The sequence below is a fragment of the Neurospora tetraspora genome, assembly GCF_033439725.1.
Source record: "Neurospora tetraspora strain CBS 560.94 chromosome Unknown B0H65scaffold_1, whole genome shotgun sequence".
Taxonomy (NCBI): Eukaryota; Fungi; Ascomycota; class Sordariomycetes; order Sordariales; family Sordariaceae; genus Neurospora; species Neurospora tetraspora.
This window is the reverse complement of record NW_026944383.1, coordinates 117,495-136,580: the sequence shown is the minus strand read 5'-3', so window position 1 is coordinate 136,580 and position 19,086 is coordinate 117,495. Positions and strand designations below refer to the sequence as shown.

Genomic DNA, 19,086 nt, shown 5'->3' with positions numbered 1-19,086 from the left:
TATATTTATTTAGGAGGCTCTTTAATTATTAGGCAAAATCGGGATTAGTATCATAGATATTAATATTTATTTCAGAGGGGATAAAATCAATATCGTTAAATTTATTTAATTTTCAAGATAGAATATTAAAAGCTTTTTTTCGAATAGTAGCCTCCTTATCGTCCTCAATAATCTGATTAATATATATAGCGTATTATTTAAGAGAAAGGCTAATTTAGATTTTAGCAACTAAATAAATTACGTCCAATACATCGAAAAGTATAAATTTCTTTTTTAACTTTAAGCGAGGGATATATAATTATACCGATTTAGGTGTTTACGGGAATAAAAAGGTTATTATTAAAGTAGTTAAAATAAAGAATTATTTTGAATATTCTATTATTTATTATAATATTTAATAAATTATAGAATTGGGTATAGAAATTATAAACAGAATATTTACTTTGGTAGGATTACTAAGTATTAAATTAGGCATTATAGCGCATTTAGAAAGTATTTAATTAATAAACTATAAGAACAGTATTTCTTTTAATAAATATTTCGGTAATTAATATATTTTTTCTAGCTTTTTTTCTTTTAAAAAAGACCTCCCCTTATACTTTTATAACAGAAATAGATTTAAAAGAATAAAGAACTGTATTAAAATTTATTTTTACGCTATAGCAACGAAGGAAATCGGTTCCTAATAATATATTGAGGCCAAATTCTTCGATAATTAAAACGGATATTTAAAATAATTATTAATTATAACGCCGTTTACCTTTCCTTCTATATAAAAATTAAATTCAATAATAATATTAATAACCATTTTCGAATTAACTCCCTTTATAACATTCGGCGTGATTAATAAATATTGAATATTAGGTAAAAACTTCTCAATAAACATATAATTTACTATAATCGATAAATAACCAGGATTAAAATATATAATAATTACGGGAATATTAGGGTTCAATTTAATATCTATTTGTAAATAGGAAATAACTTTCTTCAAATTTAATTTGCTGTTTCGTAAAGCAATATCTAAAATAGTTTCAATTATTTAGCTTTCCGTAAAAGTAAATAAATAATATTAATTTTTATACTATACTTCCAATAATTTAAATTTCCGTCCGTCGGCTAATATTAATAATTTTAATATAATATCTATTTCCTTTACTTTACCAATTCAATCTAACGTAACCTAAAAAACTTTTGGTAATTATTATTCGATTTTTAAACGAAGGATTAAACGACCTACTAAATATTTAAATTAATTCTAAACATTTAAAAATTATTATAAAATTGGAATTGGATAATAAATTTAACGATAAGGGTATAGTATAATTATTAAGGTCGGTACTTTTAATAGGAAGAGCGTTAATAATAATAATTAGAATTGACAAAAACAAAATCGGTAGAATAGAAGATTACAAAATTTAAAAAAATATAATATTAAAGGGAATTAAGGAACCGGTAAAATAAATAGAAAATTTATTATTATATTTAACGGCGGAAATATTTATATTAAATTTAATTAATTTTTCTTCGAAATTACTTATAAAATAATAGTTTTCGCTTTATAAGTAATAAACTTTATTATTGGCGTCGGAATTATCTATAAAGACGGTCGCAAAGTTAATATAAGCGTAATGATTATCCTTAGAAAAACGATAGTTTTCGAATTTTTTACTTTAATAATAATTACGACTATTATTATTACCCGAACGGTTATTATCGCATTTATTAAATTTATCACTAAACGTTTTAAATCCTTTATTATTAAAATAAAGTTTCGTATTACCTTTTTCAATAAAACTATTATTATTAAATTAAAAGTTTAACATCGTTAATATTATTAGTAGCGAAATAAATTGAATATAGACCTTTAGAAAGATTTAAAAGTTTATTACAAATAAATAAAGCTTTTTTTTTTTTACATTATCAATATATTAACCAATAGAATAATTACAATTAGGTTTAATGTAGTAAAATTTTAATTTATAATATAAATTATTATAAACATAAGTATAAAGATAAAAGACGCTATTATTACCCTATAAACGAATATATTTAAATAATTCCGTAAAGGAATTACGTAAAGCTTAATTGCGTTTCTTATATATTTCAACGGTAAATTTATTTATATTAAACCATTTCTATACTTTATTAAATTTCATGCCGAAAATACGATATAAAGTATTATTAATATAACTAAGTTTTCTATAAAAATTATTATATTTGGTATAAAATAGGGTATTAATCTATTAAAAGAGTATAATACTTTATAATAGTTATTAAAGATTATTAATTACAATTTTATAACGTTTAGTATAAACGAATACAGCGTTATTAATTATATTAATAAATAAATAATAATTAGTACAAATATTAATTTTACCATTAATATAAATTCTTTACTTCTTTTTATCGTTAGGGGCATTAAGGAAAAATACGCCGATATTAAGGAATCTCTATTAAATAAACTTATTATTAAAAATATTAACCAGTATAATAAATCTTTCATTAAAAATAATATTATTACGAAATTTAAATTCTTTAAAGCGGTTATATAAAATTTTAAATATTCTATAAAGGGTAATATTATCCATTATAATATTATTGTTATTAATTTTAACTAATTATTAAGAAATATTAGAAGAAGCGTTAATGAAGCGTATTAAAAGTTGTAGAATATTTATAAATTAACTACCTTGGCGAAAAGTTAAATATAATAAAGGAATTTGAACGGGAGGAATTTATACAGAGGGAATTTAAATACAAATTAGTTAGACCGAAGAAAATATACCTTATTTTTTAATTTAATGAATTTAGCGGGCTTACTTAACTAGACGGGTTCGCTATTCGATTTAACGGAATTAATATTTAATTTCTTCTTCGTTAGCGGGGTTTTTTTCCTATTCGGTAAATTCTTTAAAAATTATCCTTATAGTATAAATAAAAATATAATAGCCGGTTAACGGAGGTAATACGTTATAACGATTATAAGTAAGCTACTAATAATTATTATCGAATAAGGGTAGACAATTAACGTAATTAATCCAAAGGTTTTTTATATAGTTAGTAAAATTAATAGTATTATATAGATTCTTAGCGTTAATTATAGTAGTATTATTAATAATACTGATAAGGTTTATAATATATTAAGGCCGATTAATAATAGAATTATCAATTTATTAAATAGAATTATCTTAAGCGGCGGCCGGAGCGAGTAAATTAAAATTAGGCTTTACATTATTTTAAATAAAATATAAAATATTTTAAACCGGATTAATAGAATAAATCGGGAATTTATTAACTATAGTCGGTTCTAGCTATACGAAAACTCGTTTTTATTATTACTTTTAAATAAATTTAATTAGAACTTCCGTTTACGCTATATTAGCAAAATATTTAATAGTAAAATTAGTTATAAACTATTGGATAAAATTAGTAACGATTTCAATAATTAAAATAATACAAAAAATAATAGATTCAGTAGGCGAAAGCGGACGAAGGGATTAATTGGGGTAAAGAAATTATTTTATTAAAATTAATAATAAAAAAAGAAGAATAGGGATCTAAGTAGGATTTACGAAAGGCGGCGCGTCAATTATTTTAACGGTATTAGAAAAATTGTTAAACGAAGATTAAAAATTGGAAGCAACGGAACCGTTAATATTAGAAGGGATTAGTATATTAGCGGCTATTTTAATAGTATCGTTATTAATTTTATATTAGATAGCTTTATTATTATTAACTTTTTGTTTAATTATATATTATTATTAATACTTTTTTTTAAATTAGGCGGAAGCGTTATTTCTTTCTCTAAAGAAAGGTTAAATTTAATATCCTTTAAAAGGGTATTTAGCAATAAAGTTACAATATTTATATAGAATTTATTAAATTTCTTTATTAACTATATTAATATCGACAATCTAACTTTTATTATAAATATCGTTATTAATTTTGCTAGCCTAATTTTTTTTTTAATTTCGATTTGGCTAGTTTTTATATTAAAGTGAAGTTTAGTAGCTTTAATAAGAAGTTCAGCGGCCGGGGGGGTGAAACGTTCTTCGTAGTAAAATTGGAATTAAATTACTATAAATTTAAAAATTTAATATACTTTATATATTAAATTATCATTCTAAAAGTTAATAACTATTTGGGGAGTAGCGCTACCGTTTAATATCGTAAAAATTAGTTTTAAAATTTAAAGGAATAATAAAAGAATTATAAAGAAAGGGGGCTTAAAATTAAGTAGGATAGGTAAATATTTAATTTGAAAGGGTAAATTAAATAAGTAGTAATAAGTTTAATACATTATTATTAAAATTAACGAAACGAAAATAGAATTTCCCTTTTAATAAAAGGAAGAGACGAAAAAGGATATAAAGAATAATAAGGTCGGTTTAAAATTGAATTATAAGTACTATTTATTATACAAAGCGATATTTTATAAGTAGTATTAATATAAAATAATAGAGTAAATAATTAATTATTAGATAGAGTAATAGTATATAATAGTTAACGATAATTTTATTAAAAGAAATTGAAAATAAGTATTATTGAGAGCTTCAACCTAAGATTTCGTATACAACTTTATAGAGTATAAGTAAAATAGACATTAGGTTGATATAATATAAATTGATAATTTAGTTAACTTTAATAGAGGTTAATAGGGAGAGTATTCTTATATAATATATCCTGCTCAATAGAGTAGTTCCACGCTCAACAGAGTATATGCCAAGATAGAGTGGGGTATTTAGGCACCTGCCTAGAATATCCTATAATAATATTAATGGAATATAATTACGTAATATACTTTTAATTAAATACGATACGTATAATATAGTAAAAATAAAACGATAAATTAGCTACGTTTTGAAAGATTAAGGTTACGACCTAAGGGAAAGATTCGCCGTTAATTTCCTTAATTTCAAACTAGGACTCAAAGGATTACGCTACCTCCTTCTAATTACCTATCGATAGTTAAGACTAATCTAAAATTACTACCTATCAAACCGAGAAACTATTATAATAAATAACACTTTAATTAATTACATTTAAAGACTTAAGCACTAATACAATATTAATATTAAAACCGTCGAATATAATAACGAATTTATAAACAATAAAATTAAAAATGAATTCGCCTGGTATAATACAATTCTTAAACCTTCTACTCCCAATACTTAAATATAAAATAGAAGAGTAGAACGTTTAGAGGGTATAATTAAAGATAAATACCGTACAATATTATTAAATTCGAAAATACTAGAAGATTTATAATTAAAAATTATTTACGCGTATTTATTTTATTAATCGTTCCCCTCGTTATTTATATAATTAAAAATCACCCTTCGAACAATTCTATACCTATATCGCAAACTAATACAATTAGTAAAAATCATGCAGACTAAATCTAAATTACCTTCGAATTTATAAATACAAAGTATTTACTATAATAAGCACCGCTTAAAAGAAGGAATAAAGACTTCAAAAGCACAACCTAAAGGCCTAAATCGGGTATTTTATTGGCTATTCAACGACCTCTATCTATCGTATATAGAATTCCTCTATAAATTGGATCGTTTAGACCAAGGATATAATATTTAACGAAAATATTACTTACTATCTAAATACTAAAAGGTTTAAAAACGACCTCAAAATTACTAGTAAAGAATTTACTAACCTATTCAATAAGATAAATAAATTTACTAACTAACCCTCGGAGGTATCCGAATTATCTTATATCGAAGGTTATATACTATTAAACAATATTAATAATAGTAATATTAAACCTCTCCTATCAAATCTCTTCAATTAAAATTAGGAAGATTATTAAAGGAACTAAGAAATTTCCTAAAATAAAAGTAATTAGTTATAGGAAATATTAATTTAATAATTAATTAATAATAAAATACCTATCGAATATGTTATAGGTTTATAGTTATCGCTTCTATTTATCCTACTAACCGTACTCTATACCGGCTATTCTATCGACCGAGCTATTGACTAATATATTTATTATTAAAATTTATAAGAAGCTGCCTTTAACGCTAGTAAATTAACTTAACTAATAATTAAAATAAATGAAAAAATAATTACCAAGGCGGAAATCGAACAGTTAATTATAAAATATAGTCGTTTTAATAGGGTATACTAATATAATTTCCCTCTAATACCTAAGAAGTACTATAATCTAAATAACCACGTATTTAACCAATAATTTAAGGAAATAGAAGAAACTGACCTTAAAAACTATAAAAATATAAAGATGTAGATCGAAGTAAATAAAGACATCCTCTACTCTAAATTTAAATAAATTTTCGATTATATATAATTTTATATTTATAAATTCAATAAGAACGGGACATTTAATAAGGTAAAAATATAGTTTATAATAAGAAGTAACTAGTAGAAAAAAATAAGAGCTAATACATACGCATCTACCCTCGCAAATCAATTATTTCGTATTATTATCACTTTTACTATTCGCTTTAACTTTAGATTTATTTAATATAATGTAGTCAACGCTTTTATAAATATTTACCTCGATAAAGAGATCTATATATATATATTATTAGGATATTAAATACCCGGGAAAGTTCTCAAATTTATTAAAGCCCTATATAATCTCCGACGAACTCCCTTATTGTAGTAACGAGAATTAAATAGGGCATTCAAATCGATAAAATTTAAAACAATCCCTAAAAACCTGTATATTATAAAGAAAAACAGTATTCTCATACTATAATATATCGATAATATCGTCTTTACGTTCAATAAAAACAAAATAGAGGAGGTTAAAAAATATACAATAGAATTATAATCATAATATTACCTAATAAGAAGAGATGAATTCTAATTATTTTTAGGTATTAAAATTATACGTAATCGAAACCAAGGAAAAATCTAATTATCTTAAAAGGTATATATTAATAAAATCACTAAATTACTCAAATCTAACTACCGCCCAACTCTAATACCTATAGGGCATAAAGAATTAATTCCTTATAAAAATATTACCAACTACGTAGAAATACGAACGTACCAAATTAACATAGGTTCTTTACTATATGTAACAATTAATATTCGACTAGATATCACGTTCTTATTAAATAAATTAGCTAAATATAATTATAATCCTAATCCTACTCACTTGGCGGCGAGCGAAAAGGTTATATAATATCTAAAAGTAATAAAAATATAAGTACTCTATTTTAGCAGGAGTAACAAACTCGAAATTACCTCTAATATTTTATTTACTAATAATAAGAATAACTATAAAAGCTCCTAAGGATTTATAATTAAACTATATAATAATTTAATCTATTAGGGAGTAATCAATAGATTGTGGTTACTATGTTAGGAATAGAAGCAAAATTATATACAATCGAAAAAGTAGCTAAAAAGACCCTCTTTATAAACCGATTAATATTAATATTAGAAGTAAATTTACTAGAGGATCCTATTCCTACTCTACATTATAATAATTAATAAACTATTAGAATACTTATAAAGGAAACGCCTACCTTTAGTATAAAGATAAAATATATAGATATCTATAAATATTAATTAAGGGGAGAGATTCTTGAGAAAAAAAACCTCAATATCGAATATTTAGAGACAAAGTTAATACTAGCAGATAGACTAACAAAGGCACTAAGTATTCTAGAGCACAAGAAATTTAGGGAGTTACTAGGGATAGCTAAGGTACTACCGCGGGAAGACAATGGAAGAAGAGATAATCCGGTACCGGGAGAGGTAGATTTCGATAATCTAAATAAAATACTAGGACTAGAAACACAAAACGACAAGAGCAATATATAAATAACTTCACTTTTAACCTCAAAGAGGTAAAAGAGGTCTACAAGTAAGGGGGTATATTAAATTCTAGGGTAGTATTCTAACCAGATGTAGACTAGATGCCAGAGTCCCAGCCACCTGATTTAACAGGTCTTGGCAAATATGGGATACCCCCAGACCCCCAGACCTTCTGCAGAGAGAGCGCTCGAGTCAGTCACACAGATTCAATCAATCACACCAGTAAATCTGACAGGATCATCCGCAATGTCCGCGGGGCGTTGAGGATTTGCCCGTTTTCTGTTTTGGGGAGACCACCGCCGGACTTTTGTGCTCCGTGAGTGGTGATGGATGGATGGAGGGAATCGCATCTTCTGGACACGGCATGAGTGTTTGAAACATGCGGCAATGCAAAAGAGGAAGTTGGTTCTATGCACCCATCACCGTTGCCTCCCACTGATTGAATCACAGATGACGTTGAATGAACAGAAACCATCAGATCTGATGTGATTCCAAACATCTTCAATATCATGAAGGCCTCTCCCAACAAATGCATAACGACGCTAGTGTCAGATTAAAATTTCGATCTAGGGTAATGGTCCCTTTCTGAGCGGGGGCTAGCTTGGTCTGATGGAGATGGAGAGGATGACGGACAGATACCTTGTTGATGGGTCCAACAGCAAGTCCGGTCGGGATGGAGCAACCGACCGCGAGAAGCGACAGAGATTCAGACAACCCTTCGACGAGCACGCGGCTGCTGCAACAGAGCTGTCAGACGGGAATGCCGTCAAGGTGAGCCTCCATCATCTGCGCATCGTACTGAACGCTTCGATTCGCTGAGGAACCTATCAGTTCTCCGGCTCCGACTGTCGTCCAAAAAAGGGGTCGGCCGGCGGCACTCTGGGGTGGCACGGGTGGCTGAAGCGACCTTCCCGATTCCCATTGGTGGGTTACAGGGAGCTGTGACCAGACGGCCAACAAGAGACCGGAAATAAAGTTTGTTGACCCACCGTCCAAGGCACGAGCATGGTTGTTCCTGGATGGACACGGGCTTGTCGCTGGATGGGCCTCTCTGGGGCTTCTGGGGCCTCCTCAATCAGCATCCTTTCGTGCCTTTTTGCCGGCATCGAGACTGCATTTTCGAAAAGAGAGACGGGACGAACGAATCCTCCAACATGGCCGATCACTGCGACGCCCGTCGTGGTAGCGCACCCGTCAGTAGTGTAGAGGTACCACGACGCAGGAACGGCATGCGTATCTTCATGTAAGAGAGACATAAAGAACCGTGCTCATAAACAGCTTATACCCAAGTAGGCGATACTTCCATGAAATCATCATCTCTGGCGGCCGGATCCAGGTAACTCGACGTTATAATTGACGGCGTCTGACCCCCGCAGTTTGTTCTTTTCCTGGCCTTTCTCCCCGTCCCGCCAGTTCAGGTTGCAATCCTTTTATTGTCGAGCCATTTTGGGAAGACGTTGACTTTGTCCGCTCCTTGCTTTCCTCCCCTTCCCTTCCCCTTTCTCTCCACGCAACTTCCTTCCTTTGAACTTGTGCCCCCATCACGCTCCTTCGTTGACGGGATATCCTTCGAGAGTGAGAGCCTCATCTTAGATTTTGGACTCGAGAAGCGGATTCTATCCCACCACATTCATTTCCCTCATTTGGGTTGCACCACCACTCCTTCTTTACCAACAGCAACAGCATCCTGTTTAGGAAGACACTCCCTACTTTCAACAAAACTGCCCATACATCGGACCGCACTACGTGCCACTAACAAACGGACGAGTTCGACGCATAAAGAACTCGAGTTTCCAACGACACGGAATATCTACAAAGACCATAAAGGACTGGATCCCATACGTACCCCAGGCTGTACAGAACAATACACTCTACCTAGCAGCATTTTGCATCACGCGCATACAACGACCCGTTCTCCCGGATTGTTTCCGTTTCTGCATTTCTTTCGCAGTACCGATCTTCCTTGTTGGTTGACATCACATCTGGTCTTCGTCCGAGTTCTTAAACCACCAGGTCTCGGAAGCTACAAACGCCAGACTTGTAACCTTTCGTCTCATATTCATTTCTGCACTCGATCAGGCATCGTTGCATTCGGCTTCACTTTTCGATCACCGGTACCCTTCACCGCGGTTCAAGGCAGTCATCTGAGCGTGAACCGAGACACCCCAGAGAGGCAAACGTCACACCTTCGCCCACCACCCGTTGGACAAGCTACCCTGGAGTTCTTCGTCCTTCACTACTAACCACCCAACCTTCTTTTGGCTTGAGCTTGCACCTTCCGGTTTCCCAGGAAGACCTCTCCCACGTCTGAGATACATCATCACCCGATATCTCGACCCCTCTTGAACTCGCTATTACAGAAATCCTCTGAAGGACTCGATATTCACCCATATCTCAGCACCACCTCTTACGTTTTCAAGTCTGTGACTTGAGCCAGTATTCGACATGTCTTCGTCCATCTCACGAGCATTCACGACCGGGACCCGGCGGTTCAGGCAATCTTCGCAGTCGTCTGAGCCCGACCACCCGATCCAGCCACGGAGCAACCTACAGAAAGTGTCGATGGCTTCCTTGCGCCATAAGATTTCGGCCCCTGTCAAGCTCATCCACACGACCAACGTTCTGGCGTACAATGCGCCAGATCTTTACCCCCAGTCTGCCACTTCGACCAAATCGTCATTTCTGAAATCCGACGATGACTTGTCCGACAGCGCGCATACTCACACTTCGTCTCCTCCCACCAGCCCGGATATCGACGAGGCCCCGGATCGCTGCCCGTCTCCACAGCCGAATCACCTTTCATGCTATTTCACCGCCGAAAACTCGACGACATCTCCCGTCACCACTCACAAGCCGTCACCGTTGGCCGAGGCTCCGCTCGTCCCATCGCGCGCGCCTTCCCACACCAAGAAGTCCTACGATTCGCGAGTACGTGAGCAATCAGTCGCAGGCCGGAGCTCGGTACACACCATTTCGAGGAAAGCAAGCTTCAGCTTCTCGCAACCGCGTTCAAGGAGCACCTCGGTGTCGTCAGTCAGCACCCCGGCATCTCCTTCATCCTACGCAAAGAAGAGGCCTCAAGTCTCGATCCCGCCCTCCGTCAGCCACTCGATTCCCTCTGCTACAGCTTCCCCTGCTTCTACGCCGACGCAAAGACAGCAACGACGACCCGAAATCGCCGAGTCGCCAGCTCGCAGCCACAGGGCAGAGTTCTCGCAGTCTCACCATCCTTTTGGGCAGGAACTTGCTCAGGTAACGGAGATCGCCGAGGAGTACGGTGTGAAGGAGAAGCTGAATGAGTTTGCGGCGGAGGAGCAGGAGATGGCGGCTATGAAACTGTGCAAGTTCAGCGCCGATGATTACTTGAAGGAGATTCGGGGATTCTTCGTCACTTTCTACGGCGTCGAGCCTGTCGAGCCGGAGCCTATCACTCCGGCTGCGGCCCCGGCTAGTGCGTGGATATGATGCGCCTGTTGAAGTACGTTGGACGATTACAGCTTGCGACTTCACGACTGTCGATGCCACCTGGTACAGGGCAGCCTTCTACTGGACATGTACGATTCTGGGGTGTTATCACGAGGACGACCTGGACCAGAAAAGAGGTGTCGAACGACGATAGGCCTCCCCAGCTATCGTCTGGGTCGGTTCTAAGATCGGCCTCATCTACAGACGAACAGTGTCCCTCGAGCTGGGTATGCGACAACTACTCATTAAACTTCATGTCACTCTTTTCAACAACCGTTGCCCACAAGGGCTTTTCAAGAAGAGAAGGAGACGATGGATGGATGGATGCATGGAAACGGCGAAATGGCCATGGGAGGGAAGATGCTATGTTACGTACTGGTTTTTATGTTTTTTCTATGTTGTACATTATGTGGAATGGGGGTTTGGAGGGGTTGGCGGTCCTGCTTTGGTTTGATGTTTGATACCTCTTTGCTCGTGCGCCGGATAGTAGACCTTGAGAGGCGTGGTGAACATTCTATTCTTTTTCTTCTTTTCATAACTTTGACCATCTTGACTACTGAGACCAGTGTCATATTCGTATATGTTCAGCGTGTGGGCTCAGGCACAGGGAAACACAGTTGCATATACGGCACTCGATGCACAGGGTCATTACTTTTTCGTTCCGTCACCATTATACTTGGGATGCTTGTTAGTAACTCGTGTGCATAATGGGGCATAACTCGCATAAAGATATTGAAACAGAGGCACATCCACCACCGACTCTACTCTATAGTCCCGGTCCCGGTCTGGTTGTTTGAGCACAACTCTCCACAGATATCCAGGCAGCCAGAAAGCGACGCCGGTTCCGGTCATGAAACCTCCCAAAGCCTCCGGAGCGGAAGAGGTCCACATGACGCCGGCGGGTCGGCTCGGAGCCTGGACCAACGGGATTCGCGCTGTCAGTGTCACTGCACGGGACCCGTTCATGCATGACGATCCGTTACGGTCCCCGTCACTTGCTGTCATTCTTGGCTGTTGGTCCATGTTCTCTAGGTATTTCGTATTTTGACCGAGAAAGGTTGAAATATTTCTGTTTTTCTGTCTGTTATTTGTAGACTTGGTCAACATCTCGAAATCGAGAAGTTGAGGTATGTAGACCATTCGTTTTATCAAACTTGTGGTTGTCTTTTCACAGTTGTTCGAACAGATTCTTTAGCACTCTCGATGAAGGGTTAGGGTTATGTGCAGGAAACCTCCCGCCTTGGCCCTTACATTACATACAGGCTATACAGCGCCTTCGCCACCGTCCAGCGAGTTGTTCTTATCCATCCAACAACATCACGTCGTGCACATTTCAAACCAGCATTCGCTTTTCTCCCTTTTGCGAACGACATTGGACTCACGAAACACCGACAATTTCACCATGGACGCGTCCTCTGCGCCTACGCCAGAATCGGCCACCACGCCAACACCAGAACCCGCCGCCGTACCACCTCCAGTTTTTTTTCGTGCCGGCAAGAAGAAGAGAGCCTTTCGTCAGCGAGCCGAGGAAACGGACGCGGAGCCAGCAGCGCAGACAGATTCATCGGCGACAATCAATACCAGCAGCGATGCGACGGCATCAGGCCAGGCTGCCGCTTCAACAACCGAGCCAGCAGTTTCTGGGACACCGACGACAACCCCAGCAGCAGCAACCGGTAATCGCGACGATGACAAAGAAGAGGGCGGTCTTTCCGTCGCCGAGGTACTACGACTGAGAAACGCAAAGAAACACAGACTAGGCGGCGTCGCATTTCGAGCTGGTGACGAGTCCAGCCCGACAGTGCAGAATGCCGAGCAAGCAATGGTCCTACACGACGGCGTCGGAAGCGGAGGAGGAGGTGAAGTGCAGGAAGCAGCGATCCTCGGCGGAGTCGCCAAGCGCTTTGCGCCGCAGACCGGTATGGTCGGCGAGCTGGTCAACAGGCACATGTGAGTACTACCATTGCCAGGCTTGGGTGCGTTGGGGGAACTACGTCTTTTTTTTGAAAGGCAGCGGCTGATCAAGCAAGGGAGGAATACATAGAATCCGAGCTGGCTAAACGAAAGCGGCTCGCCGCAGAACACCGGGCACAGCAAGAAGGAGGACAGAACGACAGCAGCAGCAATGCGATGACGAGCAGTATGACGAATCTCCTCGCGGCCGATCCGACGCTGAGCGTGGGTGGCGGAAAGGTCGAGTCTCAGCGAGCTCTCCATGGCAAGCTCATGGAGATTGATCTCGGCGAGGAAGCGCGCGCTCGCAACATTGCGGAGACGGAACGCGCGAGACGCCGGCTCGCAGGCCAGATCCTGGAGGAGGAAGAGGATGCGGATGGACGTCGCAAGAAGGTCCGCCTTGGCCCCGACGGGAAGCCGTGGCGGTCGAGGAATCGCAGGGATAGCGACGCCCTGAAGCGGGATCAGCAAGTGGAGGAGTTTTTACGCGAGAACAGACGTGAGTTTCATTCGGTGCCCTTGCTGCTATTGTCAACCAGCTTGCTTCAAATTACTAACCGCGGTGTGTGCTATAGTGGACGTTTACGACGTGCCCTCCGATCAGCCCGAGTACGCCGCCGGCCTAGAGGACGACGAGATGGCTGCCGATGACCGCATTGCCGAAGAGTTCCGGCGTGACTTCATGGACGCCATGTCGCAGAGACACCGGCGCAGAAGACCGGCTGTCAACGCCACCGCGAGGCCTTCAGCCAGGAACCAGGACGCTGAGATCCTCAAGGGCCCCAAGCTGGGCGGTAGCCGCAATGCCAGAGCGGCTATGCGGGAGAAGTTGCTGAGGGAGCAGGAGCAGCAGAAGAGACGCTGATTATTACCTTCTGAGTGGTACCACGAATATCCTCAACGAGTTTGGAAGGCGAAGAGAACACCTACTTACCATCCGCTGAGAGAGTTAGGGTTCGTAATACGGATCAAGGCCGGAGAGCCCTGCAGAGGAAGGGCGCACTTTGGCACTCTGAGTATTTGTAACTCCAGTCGAGGCGGGCCCGTCAGGTATGTATCATGGATCGTGAAAGCAGCGGGCAGCAGTTGTGCGCAAGCATCGTCAACATTTAGCGCCCAGCGCTTGGAGGTTCGGCTTAATAGTTGGTTATCGTGGTTTCACACTCGCGACATCACGGTTCTCGTTCTGCAGGAGTTGACCTACTCGGCCACTGCACACCACATAGATTGAGGTGGTGTGTAACAAGGCGGCGGCGGCGACCTGATGAACATGGGCTCAATCATGATCCCGTTCTGTCTCTTCCGTAACACAACCACCAGCGACTGTATTTTCTTTCTTTCGTTCAGAGAAGGATTGGCGGGAAGGTGCAGTATCTTGGCTGCAAATTTTATAAGTTCCACGTGTTAGTTCATAGAAGCTAATCAATAAAATATCAACGGCAGTCATGGCAATGATCAAAAATGGTGATGGCATCGCAACCTGAAAACTTCATATGTCCCACACCATACTGCGCGCGACATGAATGAAATGAATAGGGTCAGCAAAACCAAAACCCCACCTCCACTCTCAAACACAAACCCGACCGACGACCAGTCAGCCGCACCTTTGTTAGTGCTTACAAGCCTCCTTCACGGTGCTTCACACCATCCATTCTGCACTAGCGTCGGTAGCTGGCACAGGCCCATCTCACTACAGTGTAATTATCTTGGTTGATCTTCAGAGCAGTCCAGTCCTTGTCTGCCTGGCCTACGGCGCGTCTACCTGTGCTGCTTGTGTACCTAACCTGGGAGTGCTGGGTAGGTTGATGGAACTCGGAACTGGTCTTTTCTGTTCTGCTCTGCTCGCGTTTTCTTTTACTCCAGGTGGGTATTTGACAGTAACACGACGGAATTACCTAAATCAAGTCTGTCAATCTATCTATCTGCTGTGGAAAGCAGCAAGAAGTAATAAGAAATAGACACGCAGTCTCGCAGTCAGTTTTTACTCCGGCTGCGGCAGCAGAACATGAACATGTCGTCGAACGGAGTCCGGACAGCGAATCGCTTTCTCTCTTGGCGCCAGTCCTGCTGCGGCGGCTGGGCGGTTGAGGTTAAGGTTGCGGTTGCGACTCGACTTGCGACTTGCTACTTTGCGAATGGAGGGGCACAGCCGAACTGAAGGGCGGGAAAAGATACTAAATCGGGTGTTGGATGACCGTCAACGTTGTCCGTTGATGCGCTGGAGAGGCGGGGACGGATTGGACCCTTTATTGCGGAATGGACGGTGTTGTTAGGTACTCTTTTTTGACATTTCTCTTTCCGTCTGATGATCATGGCGAGCATGGCTAGAAAACTGAGTACAAATGCCTGACACTAGTAACGAGGCAACATGTTTTCACCCGTCCCTCTCTCCGCTGTGTCGGATATCACAAACCGAGGGGATAGCCGGTGTTTGTGTGTAAGACTGCTGATTCTGTCAAACAGAAAGGATGAGGGTCGGTTATTTCTCATAACCGAAGACCGTTAACGTAGACTGTAGACACAGCACCTCACGTTGCATTTCTCCCCCCCGAGTGGTATTCAGCCCACCAAGGCTAAAGTCGCGATTAATTCCCAATCAGGCTAAGCCCTGGTGGGGGGATGTTGATACCCTACGTTTTTTTGTGATATAGAGGAAGGAACGAAAGAGTGAGAAAGGAAACTGCGAGACTGCTGCGCGCACATGGTAAAGAAAGGAAGGAGTGAAGGAAGGAGTGAAGGAAGAGGAAAAAGCCATCCTGGCAGTGCCAAAGGTCATCATCTGTCTAGTGAGTGGCACACACATTCCACTCGTCGCCGAGAGTGCTGATGCAGTGTACCGAGAATTGAGACCTCCTCTCATGAAGCAGACCGAAACAAACATGGGAGGCAAGTGGCACAAGGGGATAAGAGCGAAGCTGAGCGGGTAGGTTGACTGGTTAAAGTGACCGACGAAGAGAAGGCAGAGACAGGGGAGATGGTACTTCCTTCTCTGGTTATCCCAGAGCAGACTGGCTTTGGGTGAACCGATCTGACACTTGTTGGTTCCAATGATTCAGCTGAGTGGCCTTCCATCCCACCCTTTTTATCTTTTTTTTTTTTTTTCCTTAGTTTTCTTCCTTCCCCTCCTCCCCTTGCGAGCGTCGGAGTGTGCTTGATGTACAACACAAGCCACCAACAGGCTACACTAAGCAACAGCCCGCAGCCCAGTCCAGCCCAACTTTGGCCCCCCCGTTTGTCCCCTGGCTTGGTGTTTCTTCTTGGGAGTTCCCGTTTTCCTATCCTATCCTATTCTTTCTTTGCTTGCCCCCCTGTGGCCCTGTCCCACACATCATTTGTCTGTGGATGGGGTGTTGTACATCCAATCCATCCAATCCTCCATACGGATAGTTGCTCCTATCCCAAGTTGGTATTGGTGCTTACTCCCGAGCCTCGTTCGCTCTGCTCCACAAGCCCCGTCCGTCTTACCTTCGCACGCTTCGCAATCCTTCGTGCGCGGCTCCGTGTGGGTTGTCCACTTCCTCTCACTTTTTTTTTTTCCATCTGGCACACTTTCAGCTGCTGGTTGTTCCCTTACCGGTGTCAACCACGATTTTCTGTGTTCAACACTTTTGCTCTGGCATTCGAACCGGCACAAACGAAGACGAAGACGAAGTCGCCGATAAAAAGTGATGCGTATATCGACAACTACGAGGCATCATACCTGAAGAAGCGCCGATTTCTACAACAGATCTTCAGGCTTGGTGGCTGATTTAAGAGGAAGGTGCTAGAGGAGCGGAGTTCGGCATACCATGCGAATAGTTGCGGTTAAGAGCTGGCTGCTAGCCGCTCTGTCGTTGGGGCGTCCTGCGGCTTCACAGGCAGCTATTCAACATGGGGATGTTGTTACGTTTGATCCATATCAAGGCTTTACCGACCAAATCACAACAGAAAAAAAGCAGGCGGTAATCTCCCCGCCGAATGTAAACGCCGTATTCAAATGGAACATCATAGGTACGGACGATGTCAAAATCAAGGCCGTCACTCTATATTTTACCCCGACAAAAGCGGACCTTACCACGAACCCGAAGCCGCTTGGGAGTGGCTATCCGGCGATAGACGGAACGCTTGTTCTGTCTGTTCGAGACGAACGTATTCCCTCGAAGACGGCAGACATATCTGATCCTCTCGCCAGTTCCATCGATCTTATTGGTAAGTTACATGAGAAAAGGCTGAATGATTCTCAAACGTCTAATTTATATCCTTGATGCTGGGCATGATGGGCGTGGAAAATTGATGCTGATCCATGGGAACGTCTGAACAGTCACTTCAAATTCTACGGAAGGCACAGTGAAAATCAAAAACATCTGGAACCTTATTGATCCCCCAACTGCCGCGACCGGGAAGTTGTTGTATTTTGAAGCTGCTTGGATGACGGATGGGAAGACGGGCAAGAGTTACAGCCGCTTTTTCAAAGTATTGAATAACGAAGACCAAAGACTCGCAGCACTTGAGGATCCCGTGCTGCAAAATGCGACATCGGTCTTGCCAGAAGAAGTTGGACAAGACTCGTCAGGGACAACCGGGACCAGCAAGCCCATCGGACCAACTTCTACCAATTCAGGGGCAACCTTAGCCACCCCTACCAACAGCAGCGGCGAAATCATCAGCACCGAAAAGCCCTTGAGCTCCAAAAGCAAGAAAGGTCTCTCCATCGGCGCCATCGTCGGAATCGCCATAGCCTGCGGCCTCCTCGGCCTCGCTCTCATCGGCGGCATCGTCTTCTTCTGCCTCCGCCGGCGCCAAAAGCAAAACGCTCTCGGCAGCGGTACCAGCCGCGGCGTGCCTTACGGGGGCTTCGCCAGCGGTGGTGGTCGAAACGGTGGCGACGAGCTCATGGCCGAGAAGGAAGCCAACGCGGGCGTCATCCACGACGTGACGAACGCGCCTCACTCGCCTTACTCTGACGATGGCCACAACCACCAACAACACCCCATGGGAATGGGAGGTGCCGGTGCCAATAACAGGAATAGCGGTAGTGTCGTTATTCCTAACATCATTGGTTCCGGTGTTTCCCCTCATGTGGTTCTTCCCGGCGTAGATGGAAGATTAGAAGGAGATGGAGGTAGCCCGGTTTCGAACGCCCCGTCCCACCACATGCAGCAGCAGCAGATACAGCATGATCATCAGTCTGGAAGGTCATACACGATGTACACTGATCACCAATCCGGAGGAGGAGGAGGGGGATCACCGACTACTCTGCACAGCGGCGGTGGTGCGCCATCGCTTACGCACGGGGGAGCAGGCACTGAAAGCAACCGGGGTAGTCTGATCAGCCAACAGCAGCAGGGCAGGAGCTTGTCGACGCCGTATGCTCATTTGGTTGAGGAGGGAATGACGGAGGAGGAAATCAGGAGGTTGGAGGAGGAGGAGCGGCAGCTTGATGCGGCGATTGAACAGCATGCGGGAGGGCGGAGGGGATCTAGGAACCTATGATGAATGCTTTAGAAGGTCAAAATAAGCGAATATGGTAGTTGGGGAAGAGAGGGTGCTATGACCAGTTCTTTACTCTTTTCTTTCATTGTTTGTCTTTGGGAAGCTGCGTATATCCAGGTCAATGTCGGGTGATGCTTCAATATCTGATGGTTATGAATGATCAAAATCTTTTATCAGCGACTTAGTATTCGTCCATCTTTCATAAAGTAGCCCTGGAGTGATTCAAGTGAATGCAACGAGGAAAACGGGGTGAACGTACCGCATATTATTATGATTTTTTCTTCCGTGAGGCCCGTAATATCACAAGAAGATGAGCGGGCTGTGTGCGTGCCGGACACAACATCCCGGATTTCGAAATCGATCATGATGTTTCGCGTCTTGCTC

At 40.6% G+C, this 19,086-nt stretch overlaps 3 protein-coding genes across 3 annotated transcripts; all 3 read left to right on the top strand.

Annotated features, from left to right (window-relative positions):
- Window positions 1-10,254: 10,254 nt before the first annotated feature.
- On the top strand, window positions 10,255-11,274 carry B0H65DRAFT_417469 (uncharacterized protein; the record flags this gene model as incomplete). Its single annotated transcript, XM_062824088.1, has 2 exons — window positions 10,255-10,741; window positions 10,793-11,274. 2 exons carry the CDS (start codon window positions 10,255-10,257, stop codon window positions 11,272-11,274), a joined length of 969 nt encoding a protein of 322 aa, XP_062685490.1.
- Window positions 11,275-12,676: 1,402 nt separating this feature from the next.
- B0H65DRAFT_415454 (hepatocellular carcinoma-associated antigen 59-domain-containing protein) lies at window positions 12,677-14,095 on the top strand (the record flags this gene model as incomplete). Its single annotated transcript, XM_062823986.1, has 3 exons — window positions 12,677-13,210; window positions 13,285-13,729; window positions 13,806-14,095. 3 exons carry the CDS (start codon window positions 12,677-12,679, stop codon window positions 14,093-14,095), a joined length of 1,269 nt encoding a protein of 422 aa, XP_062685489.1.
- Window positions 14,096-16,565: 2,470 nt separating this feature from the next.
- On the top strand, window positions 16,566-18,789 carry B0H65DRAFT_646 (uncharacterized protein). Its single transcript, XM_062831209.1, has 2 exons — window positions 16,566-17,418; window positions 17,531-18,789. The coding sequence occupies exons 1-2, from the start codon at window positions 17,019-17,021 to the stop codon at window positions 18,700-18,702; spliced, it is 1,572 nt and encodes a 523-aa protein (XP_062685488.1). The 5' UTR covers window positions 16,566-17,018; the 3' UTR covers window positions 18,703-18,789.
- Window positions 18,790-19,086: the final 297 nt, after the last annotated feature.